The 27,781-nt window shown below is 33.4% G+C and overlaps 1 protein-coding gene across 1 annotated transcript; it reads left to right on the top strand.

Annotated features, from left to right (window-relative positions):
- Positions 1–333: 333 nt before the first annotated feature.
- On the top strand, positions 334–27,242 carry LOC132915866 (uncharacterized). Its single transcript, XM_060975633.1, has 10 exons — positions 334–395; positions 1,100–1,549; positions 1,613–2,056; positions 2,137–2,311; positions 2,398–2,610; positions 2,892–3,241; positions 3,332–3,514; positions 5,934–6,046; positions 23,794–25,520; positions 26,047–27,242. The coding sequence occupies exons 2-10, from the start codon at positions 1,317–1,319 to the stop codon at positions 26,212–26,214; spliced, it is 3,606 nt and encodes a 1,201-aa protein (XP_060831616.1). The 5' UTR covers positions 334–395; positions 1,100–1,316; the 3' UTR covers positions 26,215–27,242.
- Positions 27,243–27,781: the final 539 nt, after the last annotated feature.

Here is a 27,781-nt window from a genome sequence, read left to right as displayed (position 1 = left end):
ACAAATGTACCATATGCCGCTCTTAATTTGAAAAACCTGACTATGAAGTGGGAAAGGTGATAAATGATGAAATGTTGTCAACACTGGTAACGAGTCAACAGTTCAGTACTTTCCTCGGAATTTTGAGGGAGAAAAATTACCTAGAGAAAATAATAACAAATTTGTTAAGTTTATTAATATATTCACATAATAGACCGTAGGCGATACATTTTATGTCCCATGAGACATGCGACAATGCCGCGAGACCAAGCATCGATTTTCAAATTTTATAGTTGGTCATAGATACACAACTGTCTTGTAACTATACTATTATTATCAGTACCAGAAATGCGTTCGGTTGCCGTCGATCGTTTGGTAGCCGACATATTATCTTTGAAGAGAACGCTTTGCATATAGTAAGTATCTATACTAATAAATTGCATGTATGTCTTTAACATTATTATTTTGTATAGTGCTTCTCCCTATAATATATATTAATATATAATATAAAATTTAAAATTTATTTCTGGTGACTTAAAGGACATAAGTATAACTTGTATGGCTTGTGTATGGCTGTGCATTACGTTATTTGCAAATTAATTTAAGTTTTTGGAATTATCGTAATATCAAATGATTATTCTTAGGAAGAAAATTACTCTGTACATGCACATATCTTAAGTTGCTAAAAGTTAAATTACAAAGTTAAATTACATATAATGGATTAATAGTGTAGGATAATTAAAAAGAGTGTCATTTTTTATAAATTACGAAAAAGTTACTTATATCTGAACTAAGAAATGTCATAAATATCATAAAACGGAAGCAGAAGAAATAACATTGAAAGAGAGAATGAGAAAGAGTAATATTTTAAACGTAAAGGTTAGGTGTTAAATTCTACTCAAATCAAATAAAATATTTAATTAAATATAAAAAAAAGTTAAAGTATTTACTTAGTTATGTTTATTCCAAATTGTTTGTTTCGGTATAATTTTTGCAAAATATTAAAGAATATATACTTGCGTAAATAAGAATATTACTTTGAAAGTCAAAACAATCATATAAACATTGATGTAGGAGCATCATAAATTCATAATTTTATTTTGTATACTTTGTTTGATAGAGAAATGAACATCTTTTTGCCCATTAGCAGTTGGTAGATAATGGTATTATATCATGAGACGTAATTTGATATGCCAGTTCTGTTAGATGGGAACACTATCTGCTTCGCATGTATATACAAGTTTCCGGTGAACCAAAATAAGAAGAGAAACCTTTGTTTGAGTTAATGAATTAAAAACTATTTGAAAGTGATCTGTGGAACAGTATAATTCAGAGAGATGAGGATGGAAGTTACAGAGTCACAACCTTTCAAAAACTTAAAAGAATTATTCGATAACGTGGGTAACTTGAAACCATGGCCAGAAACTGGAGAACTACGAGATTCAACTGATTATGTGTACAGTGGTTTAGAAATAAGCGCAGGAAGAACGCGGTTAGAAAAATTGGATAGAGAAGTACATCCGAAAACGTTGCTCTGTCATGATATGAAAGGTGGCTACCTAGAAGACAGGTAATAGAAATCACTATATTTATTAATTCATATATTATACATAATATACCAGTGATTTTTCAGATTTATATATGGATCAGAATCTTATGATTCTTACCTATTTTATCACTGGAGTGTTATTGACACTTTTGTGTATTTTAGTCATCATTTCATAACTGTGCCCCCTTTTGGATGGATTAATGCAGCACATAATCATGGTGTAAAAGTTCTTGGTACTGTAATTACGGAAAGAGAAGGTATCTGGGATGTTATACTTGAATCTCATGAAGAAGTAAGAAGATTTGCAGATGCACTAATACTTGTTGCAAAATTTTATAAGTTTGATGGTTGGTTATTAAATATTGAAAATACCATTAAAAGTGAGCAAGTTAATAATTTAATTTATTTTGTAAAATATCTAACAGAAAATATTCATGAAGCAATTAGAAATTCTGAAATTATATGGTACGATAGCGTAACCAATGAAGGAAAATTAAATTGGCAAAATGAGCTTAACAGTAAAAACATGTAAGCTTATTACACTCTTATACTTTTACAATTGTTTCTGTTTGTAAATTTTATTTAATGTTCTGAATACAATGTTTCAGAGATTTCTTTTTAAGCTGCGATGCCATTTACTTGAATTATAACTGGACGAAATCAAAATTGAAAAACAGTTTGGCACTTGCAAAAAATCACAGTCGAGATATTCATGATATATATGTAGGAGTTGATATTTGGGGAAGAGGTTGTCCTGGCGGTGGTGGATTTAATTCATTATATGTAATTACAATATTACTTATTTTATTGTAGCATATAATATAATATCGTTTAATATTTCATTAAACCATTATAATCTACAGGCTTTACAAAAAATACGACACGAAGGACTTTCTGTTGCACTTTTTGGTCCAGGTTGGACTCACGAATTTTTCGGATCTAAGACATTCCAAGAAGTAGAAGATCTATTTTGGGCACAGTTGTTTCCTTATTTATACGTTCATGTATCTATCTACGAAGAAGAAGTATTCAAAACATCATTTTGCCGTGGCAGTGGTAGCATGTATTATCGCTGTGGTCAGGTATGTCAAATTTTGACAAACACATTATTTTTAACAAACTGAATTTATCATAAAAGATATAACTTAGAAAACACGAAGTTGGCACCCTGCTGAGGGTAGCCACCCACATGCTATATTTATTTTTATTTTATTTTTTTTATTACCAATGAGATATAACACTTTACCAAATGTCCTTCATGACAAATTGTAAAAACCAAAATAAACCATATATAAAAAAAAAAAAAAAAAACTGAATTTATTACATGAATATATTATAACTGAGATGCACATATTTTATGCAGGCACTATATGAAAGGGATGGAAAAAGATTTAAACAAAAACCATTTTACAATTTATCCCTGCAAAATCCACAAATTTCAGTACCTATACCGCACATGAAATTTACATCATCGCCTCAACTTCCAGAACCGAAAAGTGAAAACGATCGAAATGAGTGTTCAGAAGAACCGATACATTATGTTTATGAAACGAGGAAGAATGTTGTTCGAGTATTAAAAAATGTTGTAAATATTGAAAATAAAATGCCAATGCTATATGTAAATAGCTTCGAATTTTGCAGCGAGTTCTCTTTCAGAGGTGGTGGTTGCATAAAATTAACTACAAATGATCTTACAACTAGGTCATATCACAGGTGAAGGAGTTATATATTTTGTAATTAAATTTATGATACCTCGCACAATTGTATTTTATATATTAATTATGTGTTTAAATTCATTTACAGACTATTTCTCGTTCACATCGAATTTCAACAAGACATTGTAGCAATCATTGCTTATAAAAAAATGGAGTCGTCCATAGCAAATGGAAGTCAACCCGAACCAATACTAGTTCTCGGCAATAATACAGGCTTAAAATCCATCGTTCATTATAAATCAAGGAATTTGGTTGCCAACTGGAAGAGATGGTAAGTCTACAAAATATAAATTGAAATATTTGTAACATAAGAAACAAAAAATAATGAAACCTAAAAAACATTTAATTAGAAGAATAAAATTTTATTCTTCTAATAAAATAATTGTAGGGATATGTAATGTCATTACATTACATTAATACATTAAATATTTATATAGTATGAGTTATGATTATACTCTAAATAAATGTACCTCACACAGATATATTTTTCTTGTTTAGAAAGCAGATGTATATGCGTCTGGTTAACATTATGATTAGCTGCCTGTAAGCAATCTTCATTTGGACTAGACATTGTTATTAGGCAATAGAGAAGATATCTACCAGTACAAATATGATTATCACAGAATTTAACAAGTAGCCGTGATAATTAGATATTCGAGATACTATCAACAATGATCTTAGGTTCAATAACGAATCCGCGGTTAACGGGATAACGAATATACTTTCTTCCAAAGTCTAAGTCGGACTGTTTGCTAAAAACGTGAAATATCTACTGATCGTAAGGACGTTGTTTTACTCGCTGATGAGATCGCACGAGAATGTTCCTCTCCATCACAGTGATGCTACAGAGAAAAACTATGATGGGGTGTGTCTCAGGTCACGAGATGATCGGATTCGTCGAGGACAACCCTCGTTCAGAAAGTGAGGGAAATGGACGTTGCCGTTAATTGGTTAATTTCTATGTATTTACTTAAAATTCTATATAAGAGTTGGTCGCACATAATCTGTTAATTAAAACAGAAATTTCTATGTTGGTGGTTAGAGAAAGATGCTAGCCGCCATTGAAAGAAAGTTGCTAGCGGGAAACGTCGTTCGTGAGGAAAGCAGATCTGCCGTATCTTCCGGACTGTTAGGATAAAGACTGTTTGTCAATTTGAAGGACCTTAGTCAATTAAATCCTAAAATTTATAGCGGGTCCTCAGGCTAGCTAAACATATACTGTGAATGATGCATCGACATCTGGCAATTATGTTGCGGGAATAATTGGGTCTGTGTGTGGCGAGCCACAGGTCAAAGACGGTTGGAATGTTTACTGTTGGATGTCGGTACAACTGTTTCTGTTTAAGGAGATCTATGCAATTCTATACCTTTGTTAGGTAAAATGTTCATCCCGTGACCGCGGCTACGTTCGGCGACTAGTGGTCGCCTCGAGCCCAAGCTCATTATCGCAAATCTCGGACGATTATAATCGGTTTAATTCACAAAGATTTATAAGGACTAAAGATTTATAAAGATCAGTTTAATTTATTAAGATTTCTGATGACTACAGATTTATGATGATCGGTTTAATTTATAAAGATAGTGTTGGGAAATTTTCCAAAGAATTCCATGGGGAAGGCCCGGTGTCCTTTCATCTTCTACATATATATGCAATTGGTTACATGCTACAAACGGACTAATTACAATTAGCAATAGTTATTACCATTAATAGCTATTATTCAATATAAGGAACGTGTTGAAATTACATGATTCTCAGGAGCATATAACTTTAAGACTATTTTTCATTGTGCTATGCTCTTGGGATCTGCCATTTTAAAGTACGATAAACTAGGGCTCGAGCTTAAGTACTTAGAACTACGACATAAGACACAAAATACAGTTTTTAACTTCTAAGTTAAGAAAACGAAATTTTCGAATGAAAGTATATTGCATTACGTGAAATTTTGAAATATTTACAAGACTTTTCGTTTGCATATTTTAAGAACTTATATAACAGTAAAAGAAAAGCATCTATTTCAATGTCGAAAATTAAGCAAATTAAATCAGAGGAAATAGTTGATAAATTATGATCTTATGTTGAACTGTTAGTTTCAGTTTCTTTCTATAAAAGGCTTCATGTGGTGCTTTTAACAAAGATAGTTGTGGTATTATCTTAAATTTCAAATCGTAAATGGAGATATATTAAACCTTTAGTTTAAAAATTAATTTGAAGTTTTTACAAGGTGTCTTTAAGTTCATAATCTTTTTAACTGTTGCATAAATGCAAAAAAATATTCTATTTAAAGGACAATTTAAATTGAAAAAAATTCACACAGGAGAATATTAACAATAGTTTTACTATTAATTCTATGTAAAAAGAGGAAGTAAACAATATTCAAATTATTGATTTATGTAAACTTATTTTTATTCGTTTTCTGAAATTACATAAACTTTTCTAAATTCTATAAAATAAAAATCTTTTTCAATGGAAGAACATTTTAACAAAAAGAGTCTCTTAGATTTACAGAATATACAGAAAAATGTTGTATGTTTCTGATTTTCCCAACAAAATCATACAATGCATAGAAATGCCAATATAGTCTGATGTGTGATCTCGAAATTCTAAAAGCGTCGAAGAAGTCACGTTCGTATTAATGTTCGTAATACTATATTCTTTCTATTTAACATGAAATTTTCCTTTTTGTTGTCAGTGTTTACCGAACGAACATGAGGACTGTGAACGAAATTGGTATATCTTTTGCGAGGAGTAACGTCTGCTATCTGGGAAAGATCGTCCTCAAACAAAAGCATCGACACCTGGACGGTAAGTCTGCTTCTCGAACTTTATACTGTCGCTCGCATTTCGCGTTCCCTCGATAAATGTACGTAGCAGGTGGATTGCGTCACAGTAAAAGTGTATTACCAGAGGACGAGGGTTTCGACCGTGTAAAAACCGTTCTCCGACTATCAGACCTGGCTACAATCATCTTTTAATCTTTGAGAACCACTCTAGTGAAAGGAATACTAACGTTTCACCATAGGATGTCTATCCAACATATCTTATCGCTCAATATTTCATGGGTCGGCTTCGTGATTATAGGATAAGCCCATTTCTCATTGGTCGACCCTACATTATTATGGGATTAGATCGAGATGGCGAAGTTAATCTTTGTTAGTTTTCCTTCTCTCGCTTTTTCTTTTTTTGCTTATTTCTGCACAGACGCACGAAAACATTTGAACAGTCATGCACATATTTTTTGATATTACATATTATGCGTGTTGTACGAAACATTTTGAAATTCCGTTAAAACTGTTATGAGATTCGACTATTATTTTTATATTGGTGAAGTTTGAAGCGAATCTGAAAAAATATATAAAAATTACAAGATACCTAGTACAAGTATACATATATTTTGTACAGATCACAAGAATACTTAAGCAAGAAATTATTTATTACTAGATTCTGGATTTTTATGCAAATTGATATTTTTGGGAATGTAATTAAGAAAAGTAGAATTTATATAGAAAATTGTGTAATTATTTAGAACGCTGCTGTTTTGGATTTCCATAATTTTTTCATATGTTGTAGAAATCAACATTTTTAACAACTTTTTACTGCCGGACTCTTGTAGTTTTCAAGATATTTTCTTTTTTTTTTCTTTTTTTTTTTTTTTTTATTTTATTTTATTTTGGTTTTTACAATTTGCCCTGAAGGACATTTGGTAAAGTCTTATATCTCATTGGTGATAAAATGGCCTGATAAAATGATACTTAATTCTAACCTATACATATAAACTATAAACAAAAGATGAGAATTAGGTTTGGGTTAGCTGTTATTTTATTGGATTAGACTTCACAGCGGTCGACAATCAGCATACGTTGTCTCGGGCGCATAATCGTGCAACAGGTACAATTCACTGTAATATCGACAGATTTTTGCAAATGTCTCGGATATTAAGACCGAGCAGCGGTTATACGTGCAGGAAAAAGTTGTTTAGAATCATGAGCCCGACAATATATTAAAAAAGCATAAAAATTCAAGACGGCGGCAGCTTTCTAAATAATTACCATGAATTGTTTTAAGTATCAATTATCATGTATCATGTATATGCCAATAATAGGTAACTTGTTTAATTTTTCTTACGACTTTGTTTTATTAAATTCCTTTAAGGTTTCCTTATGGTTGATTATATTATTTAGGTCAGGAAGCAACACTTCGATAAAGCTCTGTATTCGTAATAAATTAAATTCGAGATCTGCTGAAATGGAGGAAGAATTTAAAGCGTGCGCTACTTGAAATATCAGCGAACAAACAATTTTAGAACCGGATAATTCTTGCAATATTTGTTGTAGATATTTACTTTAGAAAATGTTATTTGGATAACATTTTTGATTCAAATTTTATTTCTGGCGGTTATGAGCCTTATCTTTATAAAAAACAGAAATATTTACGTATATGTGTATACTTGTTTATGTATATATTGATAATATCTGTAGAATTTTGAACAGTCGTAATGTCGTGACAAAAGTGTCATCAACTAATCTGTGCGCTGTGTTTCACTTTTTTATTCCTGTTAAATTAAATTACATCTTCGAATAAATTTTAGCGATAAGAAGCTTTTCCTTTAAGATATAGTACCTATGAGATAGGGAGGGGTTAGGTTACACAGATTGTACGATTTTCTTTTTCAGTTACAGTTTTTAATTACAGCAGCTCAGGTATTTACTTAACTCTTTCGTTTCTATGGCTGAAATATTTAATAAATGGTCGAGATAATATTCCTCGGGTGACACTGTGGAGGAGATATCTCGTGTAACTATTTATCAAAACGATGCAAAACGTGTAAATTGGATTGCCGTATCTGTCTCCGATTGTTCATCTAGTTCCAACTTGAAAAACTTAGATATTCTTTATTTCCCCGAGAACTGTTGGATTAAGGAAATTTGTTGGAGATGATCGTTTGTTTGATTTTAAAATATAACAACTTTAACACTAGGTTTACGCACATTTCGAATGCGTCAAATAGACGCGTATAGATATAGGTATACTACACAGAAAGCTTGGAAACTTTGGAAAGCTTTGCAAAAAATGAATTTCGATATACATTTATATTGCTAAATGGATAAAAGTTAATGGCAGAGAAATGTAAATGGCTCGTGTAATTTTCCGCATGAAATTCGAAATACGTCGAAATGACGTCTCCCGTAAATTATATCACTTCGATGAGCTACTAAAATTACAAGCGTTTATGCGTTTTGATTGCACCGAACCGTTTCAGTATAGGTTTAACTCTGATTTCGTTTGCATCCATCTGAAAGTGGTTTGTACAGGACGCATATTGATCGGTTGCCGTGTACACCGTTAATTTTCCAATCAGCGGCATTTTGAATATAGCGACGACATTTGCGCTTTAGTCGCGTAAATGAACTATGGACGACTTGGTTACGATGGATTAATATCCGAATATTAATATTAGGTGAAAATATTATCATAAAATCGGACAGTGGTTAAAATTTCCAACCTTCGATGAAAACATTAAGTAGAGTCACCGATTAGATGAAAACGTGGAATAAAACCTCAGTTGATATACTAAATTCTTTTTTTTTTTTTTTCTTCATTTAAGCTTAGATATTCAAACTTTTATCTTATACCTAAATAAAACAATTTTTATATTCAAGATATTGATACATATATCGAATCACTAGGATATTGCAGGTTTATACAGCTTTAAAAAATAGTCTTCCTTTGCTATCAAATTATAAGTTTTGCTTTGCCGATAAAAATCTCACTTGCTCGTTTACGATTCCTGATCCGAAACATAAATAATTATAGTTTTGTTAGTCAAAGCTTGATTTTTCCTTTATACGAAACAACATGAATTTGTGTATATTTAAAATTACGAAAGTAAACTATTTCGTTTAAAACAATATTTTAGTGCATTAAATATAAATTTTATTCAAAGTTATAGAGTAATTTTTATTTCTTCCAAAAATGAAATTTAGTATATTCTACATTGTGTACTGCCGTATACACCGGTTAATAGCTAAATATTGTATCAATATCGTTTTCAATTTGGGATTTAATATACGTATCAATGTTTTCAATATAGAAATTCAATATAAAAATGAAATGGTAACTGCAGAAACCGAGAATTGGTAATTAAAAGAATAAATGCTATTATTTTCAAGCGCTACGTTAACAGGTTTCATTTACGGAAAAATTTCCAGTTAAGAGGAATATTTTCCATTATTTATATTTATAAAAGAGGGATTTAAAAATTAGCTCAGTGGTAGAACATGTTCCAGGAACGAAACAAATGGTGGTATATACTCGTCAATGAATGTAACTAAATTTTTACATTTTAAAAATTCGACGTTACTTGTCGAATGATGTACATACGTACATACATATGTACATACGTATACAATACTTATATACGTATATTTGCAAATACTATAATTAATTTAACCGAGGTTGATTCTTTTTGTAAATTTTTAATTCATTAATTGTAGACGTTTCTGGTTAAGAAATGACCTAGTTATCAACAGGTTAACAATTTTCTATCTGCCTTGGCCAGTATGAAATTATTTGAAATTTGATTTTTAATCGTATCCATCGGCACACTCGGTGCGTGAAAAAAGCAATCGCGTGAAGCTTAGCCGGGCAATCGATGCGTTCCAATGATTTGTTGCAGCATGGTCCAATACCGTTTAAACCGTAACCGACAATAATCAACAGTTTCACTGACCACGATGATAAAGTTAACGCCAGCAATTTTCGGGCGTGCACCAGACACTAATAGCTGTCATCCATTACGAGCTCTGATGTTCTCGAAGTGAACAGCCACGGGCCGGTTACTCGTTTGTTTTAACAGTCACATCGCGAACGAGCAACGCAAATTACGTTCTGCTTGCCGTGTGTCACAATAACAACTATTTGTAATCGAAGAATGCGACCGGCTCATTGATATTCCTGCGGTTATCGAGTCGAATTTTTCTGCGGTTCTACCTGCTGTTACAGTTTGCATTATAATATTTCTTTCTTTCTTTTTCTTTCTTTTTCTTTCTCTCTTTCTTTCCTTTTCTTTCTTTCTTTTTTTCCTTTTCTTTTTCTTTTTCTCTCTTTCCTTTGTTCACCATGTATGTTTTGCTTGTCAGTTACGTCAAGTACTACTTACACACAGTGGCTCATGAAAGTTTTCCGACATTTACCATAGAACATTTTTATAGATATGTACGTTGTACATGTTATGACACTGCTGACGTTTATGCAAATGTGCTTTTTTATAGAATGCAAATAGGAGAACGAAATTAATAAATAAATAATAAATAAAATGAAATATATAAAGATAGAAGTTTGTTAGAATGATTAGCAGACTATAAAAATGTATTGTTTTATTTCACGTTCTTTGTATGATGCATGTTTTGCATATTTATGTATAAGGCCATATGCAAACGTATCTATCACGTATTTATGTGACGTATTTATCTCGTCGAACGTTGTTACGACCGTTTGCGGAGAGACGCGGCCGCGGAGAGACGCGGTCGCGGGGAAAACGCGTCAGCGAGAGGGGTAAATTCTCGCTACGATTCGTGTAATCGACACCGCGAAGTAGTGGTTCCTCGTGTTTCGATTAGGATAACCGGAGCGGTTTAATGAATTTATCACTGTGTTAATAGGTTAAAATATCGTCTATATTCAACGATTAGTCATACACTAATATGAGCGTCACAAGAGATAAAAGTCTCTGGAACTCGCGGCCAGGTGGCAACCATACACTCGTCGATACATTGTATTGATATACGACGCCGGCGGACCGCTAGCGACGGTTAGAAACACGACATTGAAGGGGCGCCGTGACAGTGTGCGAACATCTGGTTGCCAGTCTGCCCGCGGTAGATGATCCGGTCGATGAGGGTGTCATTCGACGTAACAACCGTTATGCGTAATTTAAAAAATCTAATGATTCCACAAGAAGATAATAAATATGGCTTTGATTATTAATTTGTCATTTATCTATATATTTTAGTAACATTCGTGAATTGTTGATGTAAATCGACAAAATGGTCCACATGTTGCGACTCACATATATTCTATTTGCTATACGTAACATTTTGAAGTTTCGCCAATATTGTAATAAAACACAAATATCGTGACTACGCTGCTCAAATTTGTAACGAGTCTGAAAATCTATATAGAGGTTACAAAAATTATTATATTATTATAATATAATAATATAATATAAGTTATTGCGTCTATGCTGTGCTGGTTTTGTCGTTGACTTTGATCGGTTATAGAAGTTTTTGATCAAAGGATGACCCTAGTTAATAGGTTAAAATTCATCAGAGTCTTGATACAGAAAGTCATGCATAGTAAAAGTAAAATTCATTTCGCATGTGAGACGATAAACGGTACCAAACTCGTGTTACATCGCGCCATCGAACCTATTATAAAACGGCGTATGATGACGTACTATAGGAAAATAATGGTTCGTTATCTCGATACTAGATGCTCGTTTGACAGGAACTATAATACTTTTAAGGTCTTTGATACGGTGTTAAATTACGTCAACGATGGCCAGCTCGTCGATTCACGGAATGTATAATCGGCAACAACAACGAGGATCGGCTCTGTTATGGTCGGTAAAGCGAAAGGATGTCGTCTCTAGTCCTTAAGGTATTGCATAAACGTTCTTTCGCAACTATTCTAAACATCAGTAGCTTGGACGTTTCTTTTGAAGCGTGCCTCCTCGACCGTGTTTGCGGCGGACGATCGATAACTTCCCCCTTCCGTCATCCATACCGCGTTTGCGCACCCTCCAGCTTCTATCCGCGCGTAGGAAGCAACACAGTGAGGGTTGAATTACGGTAGAATTTTACAAGTGAGTGTTGAATTACGGTAGAATTTTACAGGAATTATCAGAGGGTTCGGTACTTCCTGAAAAAATTTCTTTTTTTCTTTTTTTCTTCTTTTTTCTTTTCTTTTGCGTTCACTTATTCGCGTGGTTCGAAATTTCTGTAGTACATTTATCGATAATTATAAAAATATAAGTAAATATCACTAGCATTGATATCGCGAAGTCTTTGTAACAGTTGAGAGCAATATATATATATATATGTATAGTGTATATATTGTCTATATATGTATATAACTTGTTCCTATTTATTATACTATTTTCATCTTTTTTTCTACACATCTACTTACGCATCTGGTCGTCATATTGTAAGAATCATATGACATTGCTGAAAAACTGCAACAGTCAGTTTTTATATACTACTTTCAAATCCGGTCAATCATTGACTACAGATACGAAAAATCTGCAATTTGTGCACTAAGATTTGAAATTGGAAAGAATAAACAGGCAGAATGTACGTGTATGTCTAACTTATAACCAATGGATCTGTCTATTGTAATACGATAATAGGGAGACTATAACGAAAATAATGTACACATAGAAATGTATTCAGATCCACAAGAATGATGACTCTAAAATTAACAATTTCCATAATAGGATATAATAGGAAATAATGTCATAATCAATAATGTTCAATTTTAAAGACGTAAAAATTGAAGAGACGATATACAAATATTTGAAACATTCAAAGTGTAGTATTTTTTATAGTATTTAGCAGGTGTATACGTATAAAAGGGATAACGTAAAAATATTTATTAATATAATATAATATAATATAATATAGAAAAATAATACGCAAATATTAGATACGTATAAATATTATAATACTATGCACATATGGAAATTAGACTTGTGAAAATTTATGAAAATTTATGAAAAATCTTATGAAATTTAGCGGAAAGATAAAAACTAAATTAAAAGTGGCGAGGAGCAAAAATAAATTACATTGGAGGTTTAATATCTGAGAGGATTACGTGTATTGGTTTTGCAGCGGTATTAATTTTCTCTGGTTTTACGTTGGACTAAATTTTCTGATGTATATGCTCCCATATTTGATCGAAAAACACATTCCTCTCTTTCTGCAAATAATTATTCTGGTTTTAAATTTGTTTATCTGTTTACTCTTCTCGTCGGAAGATTTATTGAAATGTCCTTAGCGGTAACTAATGAAATTTTAAAACGGCAATATCCGTTAGAAACGTATAAATTTCTCACAACAGCATGGCGTACATTTTGGCCAATTTTATTATACATTTTTCAACAAGGATAAAGGGTTATTTCTCGATAATAAGACACGACATAATTATTTCTATTTCACTTCTATTGGGTCAACGATCAAATAATTTCCTCTGATACTTCCGCCTATCGTTCAACCCCCTCAAATAGGCGATCGACAATATGGAATCGAGACGTATAATGGAAACCGATAGTGCCTATGCGATCATTGCTCCCCCTCGAAGGAATATAACAGCCGTGCCATTTCCATAAAATCTTCGGCATTTGGTGCTTAAGGAGGAGGAACGTTCATATTAACAAGATGAGATCAAATTTTTTCCTGTTCGACCAAGGCGATCTATTGGTTTTATCATGGACGAGGCAGGGAAAAAGCGAGCGAGGTGGAGAGTCGGCTCGTATGACTCGACCGCGGAAACATTTTCAACGGGACTAGAGCCCCTCTTCGTTCTCGTATCGTGTTGGAGCTTTTACATTCCATGTAACGTAATACGTTTGCTGCGAATAAACGCAGTCGTCGTGTCGCGAAAGTGAAACGTGCCTGGTCAACAAATCGATCGGTAGATACAATTTGAAATCCGCTCGGCAAGCGAATCAAATCAGCGCAGAAAAATTAGATTGGGGAGTTAACCAGGGGTCGTAGCATGAGAGACGGAACGTTGAAGCTTGTAAACTGTTTTCCGTGGGATCACGAGAACGTAGAAACGTAACGAATTGAAAGATCTTCAATCTAGTTTACCAAGTTTCAAATTATTTGTCAAAGCTTGACGTTTACGGATTTTGACGTCTTTATGAAGCCAATATTTGGACAAAAATGTTACCCTCTCGAATTATAGATATTAAATTGAAATCTACTGTAAGAATAAAAGTTAATATAAATGCTATTTCATATCGAAAAATTTTATTACACGAGATGGAGCGGTAGTCGCAGTACGACCGGGCAGGGGTGATTCCACGTGGAAAATATGAAAGCAATTTCGTATGGTATTCGTTCGTCTGCGGCTTCGCTTTCAAGAAAATCGACTTTGAAGATTTGACAAATATACCTAAATTTGCTTAATTCCGGATAAGAGTAAATAATCGACAGGGATTTAAATTTCATTTGAAAATAAGTAAAAAAATATAGGAAAAACATAGGAAAATTAAAGTATGCTTGACAAATTTTCAAATTTGATTTTCTCAGAAACGAAGCGTCATATGAACAAATTTTATTGTACAGTTTCGACTTATTTTTTCATGTAGAATCAGCCTGTTTCCGATTGTACTACGACTATCCTCTCCATTTTGCATATATATAACAAATAAATTGTTCTTAGATGTATATCGGCTTTGCCAACCATTTGGTCAGAAATAATCCAAAAATGTTTTTATCGCCGATAACGCTAGTGATTATTCTTAGTCAAAAAGAATTTCCATCGTCGATGATAGTTATTGAAAATGATAAAAACTAAGCAAAGTACATCTGTTATCCCGTTGACCGCGGATTCGTTATCGAACATCCATACTTATTATATAGTTATTGTCACATCCATACTTGTGTTAATAAACGTTACCTCGATTGTGTGACAACTTTAATCTTAATGATAACCCGACATCACAGAAGTGGGATCAGTGCCGATTGTAACGATGCAACAGCTCGTGACCTATTGTGCGCGAGTTGACTCAGCCGCGAGAGCAAAGATCGAGCGGCGGACTTGGAAATTTAACGCTACCACGTTTTAACCCCGGTATCGTGAGCGCCGACCCGGCTGCATGGTGCATAATCGTTAACCTAATGATGAAAGAAAATCCTTTACGAGGCAGCGAGTTATTTTCTGCCTTGAATCGTGCTTTAGAGGGTTCTGCAGCGCATTGGATTACGCAAGTACTGAACGATGAAGAAATTACCTAGCCGGTAATTAATGAACTTTTCATCACGCGTTTTGGTGGCCAAGAGACGGCGACCTCGGCGCTAATGGAGATATACAAGGAAGGACTGTCGAAGAGCGAATCCTCAGGAGCTTACGGTAATCGTCTCCGTTCCCTTCTGAAGACGAGATGGCAAAATTTATTGACGGCCGAAATAATTAATGCCGCCGCTCTTTGCCTCGGTCTACAAGATCGACTCTCCGAACGACTAGCACTCACGAATGACATAGAGACGGAAGATCAATTTCAGAGTGAAATGTGATTTCTCTGCGACGAGGAGAAGTCGACGGCTTCGTCAGAAAGCCCCGGATGAAGTGCCATCACTGTGGCCACTACGGACATCGAATGTCGGGTTGTCGCAAGAGGATAAAATTGGAGCAGGTGAACAATATACGAAACTCTGATGAAAACCGATCAGCCACATCATCGACGGCATCTTGCTTCAAGTGCCGCTAGAAGGGATATGTCGCGCCTAATTGTCCGTTATTGTGGAGGAAAAACTACGATTGTAATAACGAACGTCGAGTAGACTCCCGCGTAGAGGAAGATCCAATTGGTACATTAAATCATCATTCCAATTTAACTTCGTTTCGGGAGCTGAATGCTCACTAATTGAAGAATCCGTAGCCCCAAAATTTTCCGGCAAAAGAATGAGTGATTTAGTAATACTGCGAGGGATAGATAGAAAACACTTGTATTAAATGTACATCACAAATTTTGTTCACAGTATGTATTAATGGTTTTACATGGGAGATCATTTTTCATGTCCTTGCTGATAGTTACTTACTTGGAATATGATATCATGATTGATCGTGAAATTTTAAGACAAGCTTTTAACGTGAATATTACAGAAAATGTCTTGCTCTTTGTAAAACAAAAGTTGTTAATGTCTGTGACAAAACCGCTGAGAAGAAGATCGATATTTATGAAGTTGATACCGAGGTACTTGATCATGGTTAAAGTCGTTTGATCTTTGTTCTCGAAAAGTTCAAAAGTTCATTCGTTACGGGCTTCCCACGCACTCGTGTAAATACGAGCCAGCTAGAAATACGGTTGCCGCGCAAGGAAGAAGCCCTTATAGATTGAGCGAGAAAGAGCGAAGAATAATGCGTGATAGAATAAGCGAATTAATTAGAGTAAAAATTATAAGGCCTAGTAATTCACGGTTATGTAAAGAAAACTCGTAAAGAAAAAGGACGACTCGGACAGATTGTGCGTAGATTTTCGGGAACTAAATAAAAATACTGTCACGGATCGATATCTTCTACCTCTTATTAGCCCGAACATGGCCAGCGGGTTCCATGAAATTCCCATTCATCCTAATTCTACAGAATATACAGCAGTTTTCACCCCCAACGGGCAATACGAGTACGTAACGACGTCGTTTGGCTGTTCCCTAGGTCTTGGGCGACCTCGCCTACTCGTATCTTGTTGCTTACCTTAAATTGGACAGATAAACATGAAAATATAAGCCAAAAGGTAATTTCCGTCCTGACTGATGAACTGGCGTAAATGATGTTCGACCCTAATTAATTATCCGATAGAATTACATCCTAACGTTAGATCGCGTGGATACGGGGCTATTTTGACCAATAAGGTCGACGGTAAAAACCGGCTAATAGAATAGTATAGTATAGTAAGAAAACTAGTCCCGTGGATTCTACGTATCATTCGTATGAACTAGAGACGTTGGCAGTTGTAAACGCCGTTAAACATTTTCGCCACTATCTACATGGACGGGAATTTCTTGTTGTTATTGATTGTAATTCGTTGAAGGGAACCAGTAATAAAGTGAATGACGGGGTTTACAGGTGGTGGGCTTATTTACAAAATTTTACTTTTGACATAATGTACCGAGAAGGTAAACGAATGGCCCACGTAGATTTCCTTTCGCGGAACCTCGTGGATAGCGACCGTGTACCATAACCAACAAAATCAAAGGAACAAGGAAATATGTACCGAGCAACAGAGAATCCTTGTGGGCTTCGTATAATCGACCACGAACACCACCAAATTTTCTGTGACTTAGATTGATTTTGAATGACCTTGAATAAGTATAGTCGTTGAATTCATCATTATGTTTAGCGAACTTGAAATGCCCTCGTGCAAAAAATTCAATTACACTAAATTTTCTTCCCCGTGCAATATTTTTGATTTTTTTAACATTTTTTTCTATCATCAATATTTTCAACAGTATCCAACTGTCATCTTATACGCGTATAATAGTGAATATCCAACTTTACGTCCTTGTTTTGCATAAACTTCATCAGTTAACATTTACAAATTTGGGCAAAAACCTGATAATTTATCGCGCAAACTGCGCATATCAGAATAATTATAGAAGTGCTGTTTAATATTGATCGTTAAATATTATATGTATAATAATGTTCGACATATTAGCTTGTATGATGTACTGACGTATTGCTGACGTACTGCGCATATTTTATATGCGTATATATATCATACGTTTTCTGTAAATTTAATATGCACAAACGTCCAGAATTTAATTATTGGCAATAGCAAATGACACGGTTCCAGCGACTAAATTATAATACATAATCATATCATACTGCAAGTTAATAAGTAGAATACATTATTTAACATAAAGATACAATAACATTATCGTAAATTACATCCAACATATTACGAAATGATGATACAAAGATAAAACTACAAGATATGTATACAGCGGTTATTGATTGATTAATAAGTGATTCTATATTATAAGATTATTATAATAATTAACGAATTATACATAGAAGTATAAAAATAAAATTACGATTTTAAAGTTACCTCTAATTACAGATCACGTGAGAAAATATAAGTGGATTTCTGTTGATACTCTGACTTTTATATTTTGCATGTTAATCGTCAAATTTCACACGAATGTCCTAATGCTTCTAAATAGAATATTGCAATATTGGTTATAAAGAATAAAATCATTGCAATAATGTTGCGAATAAAATATATCTTGCGATATATATTGCAAAGTATATGACGAAATATATAATGAAATAATGTATCTAAACGTTAACGTGGTGTAAAGGATTAAATTTTTATGCGGTAGTATACAACCCGACTCGAAGAAAAACCTTCCTCTTTTCAAGCATTAAATTTACAGTATAACCGTGTATTAAATTACGTGGAATAAGCTTATGAATATCTCACATACCTCATTTTATAAGCTTCGCAATAATTTGCACAGACTTGGAAACTTAAATTGTTCACAAGACAAGCATTCTATCTCGCAGTATTTAGTTTAAATACCTACTTCTGAGAATACCTACTGCAGAATGTGTAATAAAGCTAGTAATGGCGAAATTGTATGTATATTTGCACGATATTAAATGCAATTCTAGCAATAATAATTCGTTTTCAAGCGTTATTTTCAAATAAAGTTACTTGGAGTAATTAATCTTTTTATTTGCTATTTTTACTTCAAACAAGAAATATTTAATCTCGTATCGAAATTATGCAACGAAATATATATATATATATGAGAAAACGTTTTATCAAACTTCTACAATCTGAAAGTTAAGCGTATTTGGTTCGTATTGCAATGGATAGCGCGTGATTATATTGTTAGACGATTTAGGTAATTATTAACGGTAATTATTAAGATATTTATGTATATTTGTATTTTATCGTAAAATCTTTCCATCATTGTTTCGAAGTGGTTCGATGCATTTATAGAAAAACACGTGATTTGAAGATTAGATCGAACGCTCGTTAAAATTGTTTTTACCCGTTAAATTATCAGTTAATGTTGAAAACGTGAAATTTGTAATTTTATGTTCTTATCGAGCGTAGGAACTATTGCCTTTTCACAAAGCATAATCGAAATTGAAATTAAGTGGAAGAATATGTACACTACTACGATTGAAGATATTATTGCAAAACGCTTTCTAATGTTACTCTATAGAATATTGTATAGAATATATATATATAAATTTAACTTTTCGTACGTGAAAAGCTCAATATATATAAATATGTCGGAGATGAAAGGACACCGGGCCTCCTCCCTTGGAATTCGTTGAAAAATATCCCAATACTGTCTTTATAAATTAAACCGATTATTATAAACCTTTGTGAATTAAATCGATTATAATTGTCTGAGATTTGCGATAACGGGTTTGGATTCGAGGCGATAACTGGTTGTCAGATGCAGCCACGACCACGGAATAAACGTTTTACTTAACAAAGGTACAGAATAATTGTATAGCTCCCTTTAAAAAGAAATAGTCGTAGCGATACTTGACAGTGAACGTTGTAATGGATATCTACCCCGAGGCTCGCCACACACAGACCCTATTCTTCGGGCAAGATAATTACCAGATGGCGATGCATTTCCACGGGACATGTTCAGCTAGACCGAACACCCGCTATAATTCTTAGAATATCGTTAATTAAAATCCTTCAAACGGACAAATAGTCTTTATTTTTAATAAGTCCTTAAATCTACCATCCATCTAAGAGGAGGTACGGGAAATTTACTTTTCTCGGAACGACGCTTCCCGCTAGCAACCTTCTCTCAAGGGCGGCTTGCTAGCATCTTGCTTGCATCTTAGTACGAGAAATTATATGAGATATTATACGGAAAATAAAATTTGAAGGATAGATGTGGAATACGAGGTATTCCATCTCCAAAAATAAGTAAAAAGTATGCAGTAAAGAATAACATTCTTCCATTTATCTGATTTTTCAAGAGAATCGAATTCGTTTAATGTATGTGAATTTGGCTATTGCTTGCGAAAATAAAGATGTAAAACAAGTTTCTTCTATGTAAAGCTTCGTCTTTAAGAAAATAGAGTTTAATGCGTTGAATTAAGAATCGACTTGCTGCACGTCTACTCGATAAATTTTCAAATCTTATTTTCCCAGAAACGGTACTATGAAATTTTATTCTACATTTTCGATTTAGTTTGAAATGCAGAATAACTTCTCTTATTGATTCACTTTTGCCTGTATTCACTTAAGCGCCGTGTGAAAACACATTCTATAAATTCTTGACTTATTTCAGGATGTAGAACCTTTTATCGATCGTTTACTCCCACTTTAGAAAACAAACCGAATTAATAAATAATTCAGAATCATACAAGTTCAAGACATATTTGGCAAAGATTTTAACTCCATTTTAAGCTTTCAAGGGAAGTTCAAATCAATTTTAACCTAGTATCGTATAAACGAATCTTATTCTACATTTCCTGCTTATACTGCCATGTAGAATGGCTGCCTCGTTAATCCATAATTAGTGGAATATAATACTGGTAGTAAGTCGGATCTTATCAAGGATGTGCCTTGTCAAACGGTAAACTTACATCAAGCGATTGCTCCAGTATATATTCATCCGGGTGTAAAAATGCACAGTTGAAAACAGGATTACTGTTATTGCGTCGTAATTGCAATAAGGTAACTTTATCAGCTACGCATTTGTAACAAAGTAGATGAAACATTGTAATTATGTTAGGAACTTTTACTTATAACCAAATAATTAAATAGTTATTTAATACCGATATTAAAAAAAGAAAAAGAAAAAAATGGACACCAATCCGTTGTTATTCTATTTGCACGATTTTTATAATATAAGTATACGTACAGTCTTTATTTTGCAGTTATTGCGTCGTAATTGCAATAAGGTAACTTTATCAGCTACGCATTTGTAACAAAGTAGATGAAACATTGTAATTATGTTAGGAACTTTTACTTATAACCAAATAATTAAATAGTTATTTAATACCGATATTCTCGAGGTAACTTTAGAGGATTGCAATTATATGATGAAAAATATTGAACGTTGAACGGTATCAATAAAGCACACAAAAGATGCTTATACATTAGTTTCCTTTGTCAATCGTTTTGCAGTTGTTTTAAGCAGCAGTTATCGACAGATGCTTTGTATAGACGCGGTCAGTCAAACGCGGTCAGTAGTTTGGTCAAGTTATATGTTTTTTTTTTTTTATTTGCGTTTATTTTACAATCAAGTCTCGTTAGAGAATTTTAAATAAATTTATCTGACGTGGTACTATAACATGATTAAGAAGTATTTATAATATATTTGATTCTATTTGAATCTAGTGCTTAGATATAAGATATAATGTCTTTTTAGCCTGCGGATCTGTTCCAACAACTCGAGTAGTTGACTAATTGGAGGGTTTACGTACAAAGGTGCATTTATTAAGGATCTTAAGGTTTTAGATTGGAATTCGTGGAGAATTTCTATGTTGGAATTACTTATTGTTCCTCGTAGTTGCGAGTTCTAAGTAAAGTCAAATTTACACTCTCTCACTGCGGATCTATACAGCGGACGATTCGTCGGAAAACGTCGCTTTCGGCGAATTTATATTTCACTTCGCACAGATGCGACGGATAAACGCTGTTTCCATTTGTGTGTACTAAAATGAAACAACATAAATGCGACTTTTTATCCTCGTTTCAACCGTAGTGATTCTTCAAAGTGGACAGATAAAATTCAGCTCTGCATGCTACGTTTTTTTTATTTTTTTTATCTTTTTTTAGTTTATCTTGGTTTTTACAATTTGTCCTGAAGGACATTTGGTAAAATATTATATCTTATTTATTGGTAATAAAAGAATAAAAATAAAATATAGCAGGTGGGTGGCTGCCCCCAGCTGGGTGCCATCTTCGTGTTTGTTAAATTATATGTTTTATGTACCTGCTACCTGCCACCTGCTACGTGACTGAATTATTGTCCGTGTGTGAAAACATATTCATAATGATCATGCCTCTGCTATCTCAAAATGAGTTACGTAAGTACGAAGGCATTTTAAGGCAAAGAATCTCAATATTCTTCTATAAAGAATAAATAAATGTATCGATTAGAGAAAATATAAAAGAACATACGATAGAATTCCATTTTCGGAAAATGATGATCTTAAAATCTCGTAAAAGAAAAAAAGGAAAAGGAGGAAAAGTTTTTCTATCATTACGCGATTCTGAGCCTGTATTATGCCGGAGTGTATCCCCACAATTCATCACGATGTCACTGCAATTGTTAAACAAATCTACAAATCGGTCACAACTGCCAATCCGTAAAAATACGATCTGTTTTATTATAATACATTTTGCAATCATTTCGACAATTGCCTTGTTCATAAATAGTAAAAGAAAATAGTGTAACATTGAACGAAGGAAACTGCTTCAAGATTCCATTATCAAACTATCATATTATGCTTGGCTATTTTATTCGATTGTCCTTTTTTTCTTTTTTTTGCGTGAGGAGGGGAAAAAAATGCTGTTACGCATATCCAGTGACCCGCATCACTGGGGTTATGTGGGGGACTCGGGCGGATGTTGTTGCCATACCCACTAAAAACCCTTCCCCGCCCTCCTTTCTCTGCTTTGAGGGCTGACAACCCCAGTAATACCCGGCGTCGGCAATCATCAGCAGGGTTGTCCTTTTTCATGCTCCGTATCTCCTTCTTCGTTCAATTACTGCTCGCTTCATCTTCTCAACCAGTTCAATGTTGGGCTGACCTCCTCTGAAAAAACCAACACCACACGCAGTTCCCTAGTGGTCACCTAATCTTAGAGTACTACCCCACTCGTGCCCAGCGTTGCTTAAGTTTCTCGTGTTCGGACGGGAACGAGTGTACTCAACGTGATTTGGGCGTTGGCTTATTCGGTTATCCTGTGTTTTATCTCGAATTTCATATATCATTCATATTGATTTATAACTGTTAACTACAGATTTGTGTATTCTGCTTGTCTAACTATGTGTTAAATGTGGATATGTAAATCGTGTTATATTCTAAGTGATTAATCCTTTAAATGCTCACTGAACTGCTTTTAATCGTCGTAAATAATGTGGTATGAAATGTTTCATTTTGATTAATTAACCCCTACTGTGCGCTCAATGTTCGTCGATCAATATTGGTATAAACTAAATATTCAAAATGGCGAAAATTGCAATATGTATAAAATTGCAAATAACGAAACCTGTTTTCCACATCTATCAATTCTACATCTATCTAAAAATTCTTACATCTTTCTGCATCAATTGATTTCGATGAAACTTGAAGCATGTACATAACCTACATAAGTCTACGAAACGTATCGTTAGAAGATCGTAATAGTCATTACAGGTTTAGATAAAAATGTCATGACAAATGACTATTACTGTTTTCTTCGCAATCCCAACTAATTGCAATTTCTTTCCAAGTCTATCTTCCATATCATTTGGTAATCTAATCCTTTTAACTTCTCCAAGAAATTCAAGTCCTCTGGTCCAATTTCTAAAAAGTAATTCTGGTTTAGACAGTCCGAATATTAATGTGACCTACTATTTTGTACAATTTAAAATTTCCGAATTTGTATAATATTACGAGGACAATTAAAAAAGGAAGACATTATAAAAATATGTGAAATATATAATAAAACATTTTCTATACAGTTCACTGCATTAATTGTTAATTCGATTATTTCTGTTATTTTTGTCGAAATTGTAATATAGCTAACTCTACTGCTAATATTGCTATCAGGATTTAATCATTTCCAGGTACAACGTCGACTAAATCTATCTCTGCAAATATTGCCAATGTTAAATTTGATATTAACAGAGATGGCCAACAGGAGATTGATGTTACAATATCTAAAAGTAACTTTATATGCGACATGTTTGAAGGAGGAAAAAATACAAATACAGCTTCGTCGATCTCAGAAAATAGAAATAAATTTCGAAGAATTGAAGGTGATGATGCAAAGGCCGATGTAAAGCAAGATTCAGAAAATCTGAAGAAAGACTCAATGCCAGAATTTCCAGCGATTAAGACTTCTAGTACAATAGTAGATACATTACATATTTCCAACGCTTTTAATGCTCTAACATTGTCAAATAATAAATACGTAAAAACTGCACAAACACTTGAACCAGTTTCACGTGCATGCCAAGAAGAATGGACCGATAAATGGAATAACCTTGAATTTCCAGCTCCCAAATCGTCAATTTTAACACCAGTTACTTTTAGTTTATCTAAAAAACAATATTCATTTGGTGACACAAGTACGAGTCAGTTTCTTGGTTCTCCAACGTCAGAAAGTAAAGAGTCAGCGTGTGATAACGCAGAAAGTAGATCTACGCCTTTCTGGTGGAAATCAACAACGACAACAACATTATCAAGTCCAGCATTCCAAGTACCTACTGCAGCACAAACTTTGCATAAATCTGAAACATCCAAATCATCAATTTTAAAACCACCTACTTTTAGTTTATCTAAAAAACAATATTCATTTGGTGACACAAGTACGAGCCAGTTTCTTGGTTCTCCAACGTCAAAAAGTAAAGAGTCAGCGTGTGATAACGCAGAAAGTAGATCTACGCCTTTCTGGTGGAAATCAACAACGACAACAACATTATCAAGTCCAGCATTCCAAGTACCTACTGCAGCACAAACTTTGCATAAATCTGAAACATCCAAATCATCAATTTTAAAACCACCTACTTTTAGTTTATCTAAAAAACAATATTCATTTGGTGACACAAGTACGAGCCAGTTTCTTGGTTCTCCAACGTCAAAAAGTAAAGAGTCAGCGTGTGATAACGCAGAAAGTAGATCTACGCCTTTCTGGTGGAAATCAACAACGACAACAACATTATCAAGTCCAGCATTCCAAGTACCTACTGCAGCACAAACTTTGCATAATTCTCGAACATCCAAATCATCAATTTTAAAACCAGCTACTTTTAGTTTATCTAATAAACAATGTGAATTTGGTGGCGCAATTTCACGTAAATCTTGCACTTCTCCAGTGCTAGAAAATAAACCTGCAGCTTGCGATTCAACACCAACAAACCAAAAAGAAACAACATATAATACAACACTCGGGATGCCAACTGTACGTGGCACATTGTCAGTGACATCAGTAGTATCTGGTGATAGTACTGTTAGAACGTCTACCGGCGAGTCAACGCCTCTTATACGTGTATATCAAAAATTTATATTTAACGCCATTCCTACTGAACCGGCTGTAATGCCTGGGACTCGATTCAATTTTCCTACGAATATGATACCTCCTGTATCGACTCAGATTCAAATATCGATTGATTCCACCGATTATACATTTAACGGACCTAATCCGGAACTAGCAGCATTTCCGCAATGTCCAACTACAAGTTCATTTTCTATATCGCAACCTGTTACCCAAAGTCAACAATTGTCTACTTCATCATCTATTCCTCTAGAATGCGCATTTAATTTTGATTCGTCACCAGGAGATCATACAGCTGTAAGTAAACTAAAAGTATTAAGTCACTGAAAAAATTCCTAGCATATTCGATAATCGATTTATTCTGTTATATTCTGTACACCCTTTGTACACTCTTCTGTACACACCGAACACTCGTAAAAATCTTTTAGCAATAGATTAGGCTGTCGCAAAAGTTTCTTTCGTTTCATTCAAAATTCAGTAAAATAATATAAAACAGAAAATGTTGTGCATCTATTATTTCCTTATAAAACGAAAGAAACTTTTCGGACAACCTAATATTATATACGTTATACGTAACATTTTCAAATTCCATTGCTACTATCATAAGATATGACTATCATGACTTATCGATAAACAGTATTTCGAATAATGCGATGACCTGATAAGAGTTACCGTATTTTTGAAAGCACTTTTACAGCGGTATAGAAAGAAATTTACAAAATTGTATTGTAGTATATTAGAGGTTCGCGATACCAACTATGTTAATGATTGTGTTTTACAAATGATTAACATTATTATGATTAATATATGATTTCCTTTTTAGGAACCTGGTTCAATCCAGTCCGAAGGATTTAATTTTAATCCCAATACTAGACCATCGTTCCGTTTTAGTGTTTATGAATTTAAGTATCTACAAAATATAAAATTATTTTACACATTAATAGCAGGATCTTTTTTCCATAAAAAAATGTGTTGCCATGTGTTGTTTTAGTGCACCTACTCAAGTACAACGAGATACTGCGTCTACTCGAGTACAACGAAATACTGCGTCTACTCTAGTACAACAAAATACTGCCACCATCAATTACCGCCCAATGATCAGTCCCACTCGATTACTCAATCCACGAAAGATCAGGAAAGCTTTTAGAAGATTAAAATAGGAGTCAAGTAACGGCATTCTTTTTATACAGTTGCTCATGAAGGTATTCATATTCTTGCAGAAGACACCTTTTATGAATATACTATATGTCTTGAAAGAAACATTTTGAAATGTCATTAGTATTGTAACAAAATCCGATTGTCATAGCTATATTGGTAAAGTTTTTAGCAAATCTGAAAATATACATAGATATTACAAAACACCTAACACAAGTATGCAGATATTTTGTAGAAATCAATAAAGTATTTAAACAGTCATTTAACATTTCATCAAACATTTTCCATATGTATGAAATAAGCCTAAATATTTACTGGAACCACTTTTGAGATTTTTTCTAGGCATACCAAGGAGGCTATTAATGCTGTGTGCTAATCTTTATTAAATATATGTTTGTAAATAACTTTTATGTATATTTTCAGATTGGTTTTTGGCTTTTCTATCATAAAAATAGTAGTTGCAAAATACTTTTATGAGCCATTGTATCTATTTCATACAATCGTGAGAAAACAAGTCGAAGATGCTTCGTTTTCGAAGAAAAAAGAAAAAAGAAAAAAGAAACGATTTTGAACATTTTCTCGATGCTGCTATACGCACATACTCTTTATGATATATCAATTCTTGGATCAATAACGAACTTTCATTATTGATGAGCTGCTGCTAGTGGATGAGGAAACTTAATAAAATATCGAATGTCTGCAATTTATTGAGAATAACGAGTTTATGTGGGTAACAGATATATCCTTTCATTAAGCATAGGTCTTATATAACTCGTTTATAGTTGAGAAGGAAAATACTAATCAGTACTAATTAAATTCATGAATTAATAACTTTTTTTTTGTAACGAAAGAAATGTTGCGATGCATAATGTACAATGTATTGAATTTGCTTCATACATTTAATTGATTCTAAACAATTATCTTTGCTTCATTATTTTTGAATAAATTCAGTATTTACAACTTAATAATTGTAATAAAATTGTATCATTCAGATAATAAGAAAACGCGTAATAATAATTATTACGATGCAAAAAAAAAAATAATAATAATAAGTATATCTATAATGAGAGAAGATATTAACAACAATTAATATACAAATAATAAGTTTGTGTTTGAAAGTAACTTATTGGCAAATTGATAATGTATCTTTCAACGTAGAAATCTTGCAAGTTGTAAAACGTTGAAGGACGAGTTAAGTGTTCTGAGACCTTATTAAATCTGTTGCAACTGTGCATAGCTATTTGCAAATCAAGATGTGTAGATGTTCGAGATGCCGAAGCACTGTTCGTTATGAATAACACGCAGCGTAGTTGCACCTGTTACATCTCTGTCGAGCACAATTATATTAGTTCCTTCCGTAATCTACCTGAATATACTACCTCCCTTCTCGCTAATAATACGGA

The sequence above is a fragment of the Bombus pascuorum genome, unplaced genomic scaffold (genome assembly GCF_905332965.1).
Source record: "Bombus pascuorum unplaced genomic scaffold, iyBomPasc1.1, whole genome shotgun sequence".
NCBI lineage: Eukaryota > Metazoa > Arthropoda > Insecta > Hymenoptera > Apidae > Bombus > Bombus pascuorum.
Note: the sequence above shows the minus strand (reverse complement) of the source record. Positions and strands in the feature narration are given on the sequence as shown.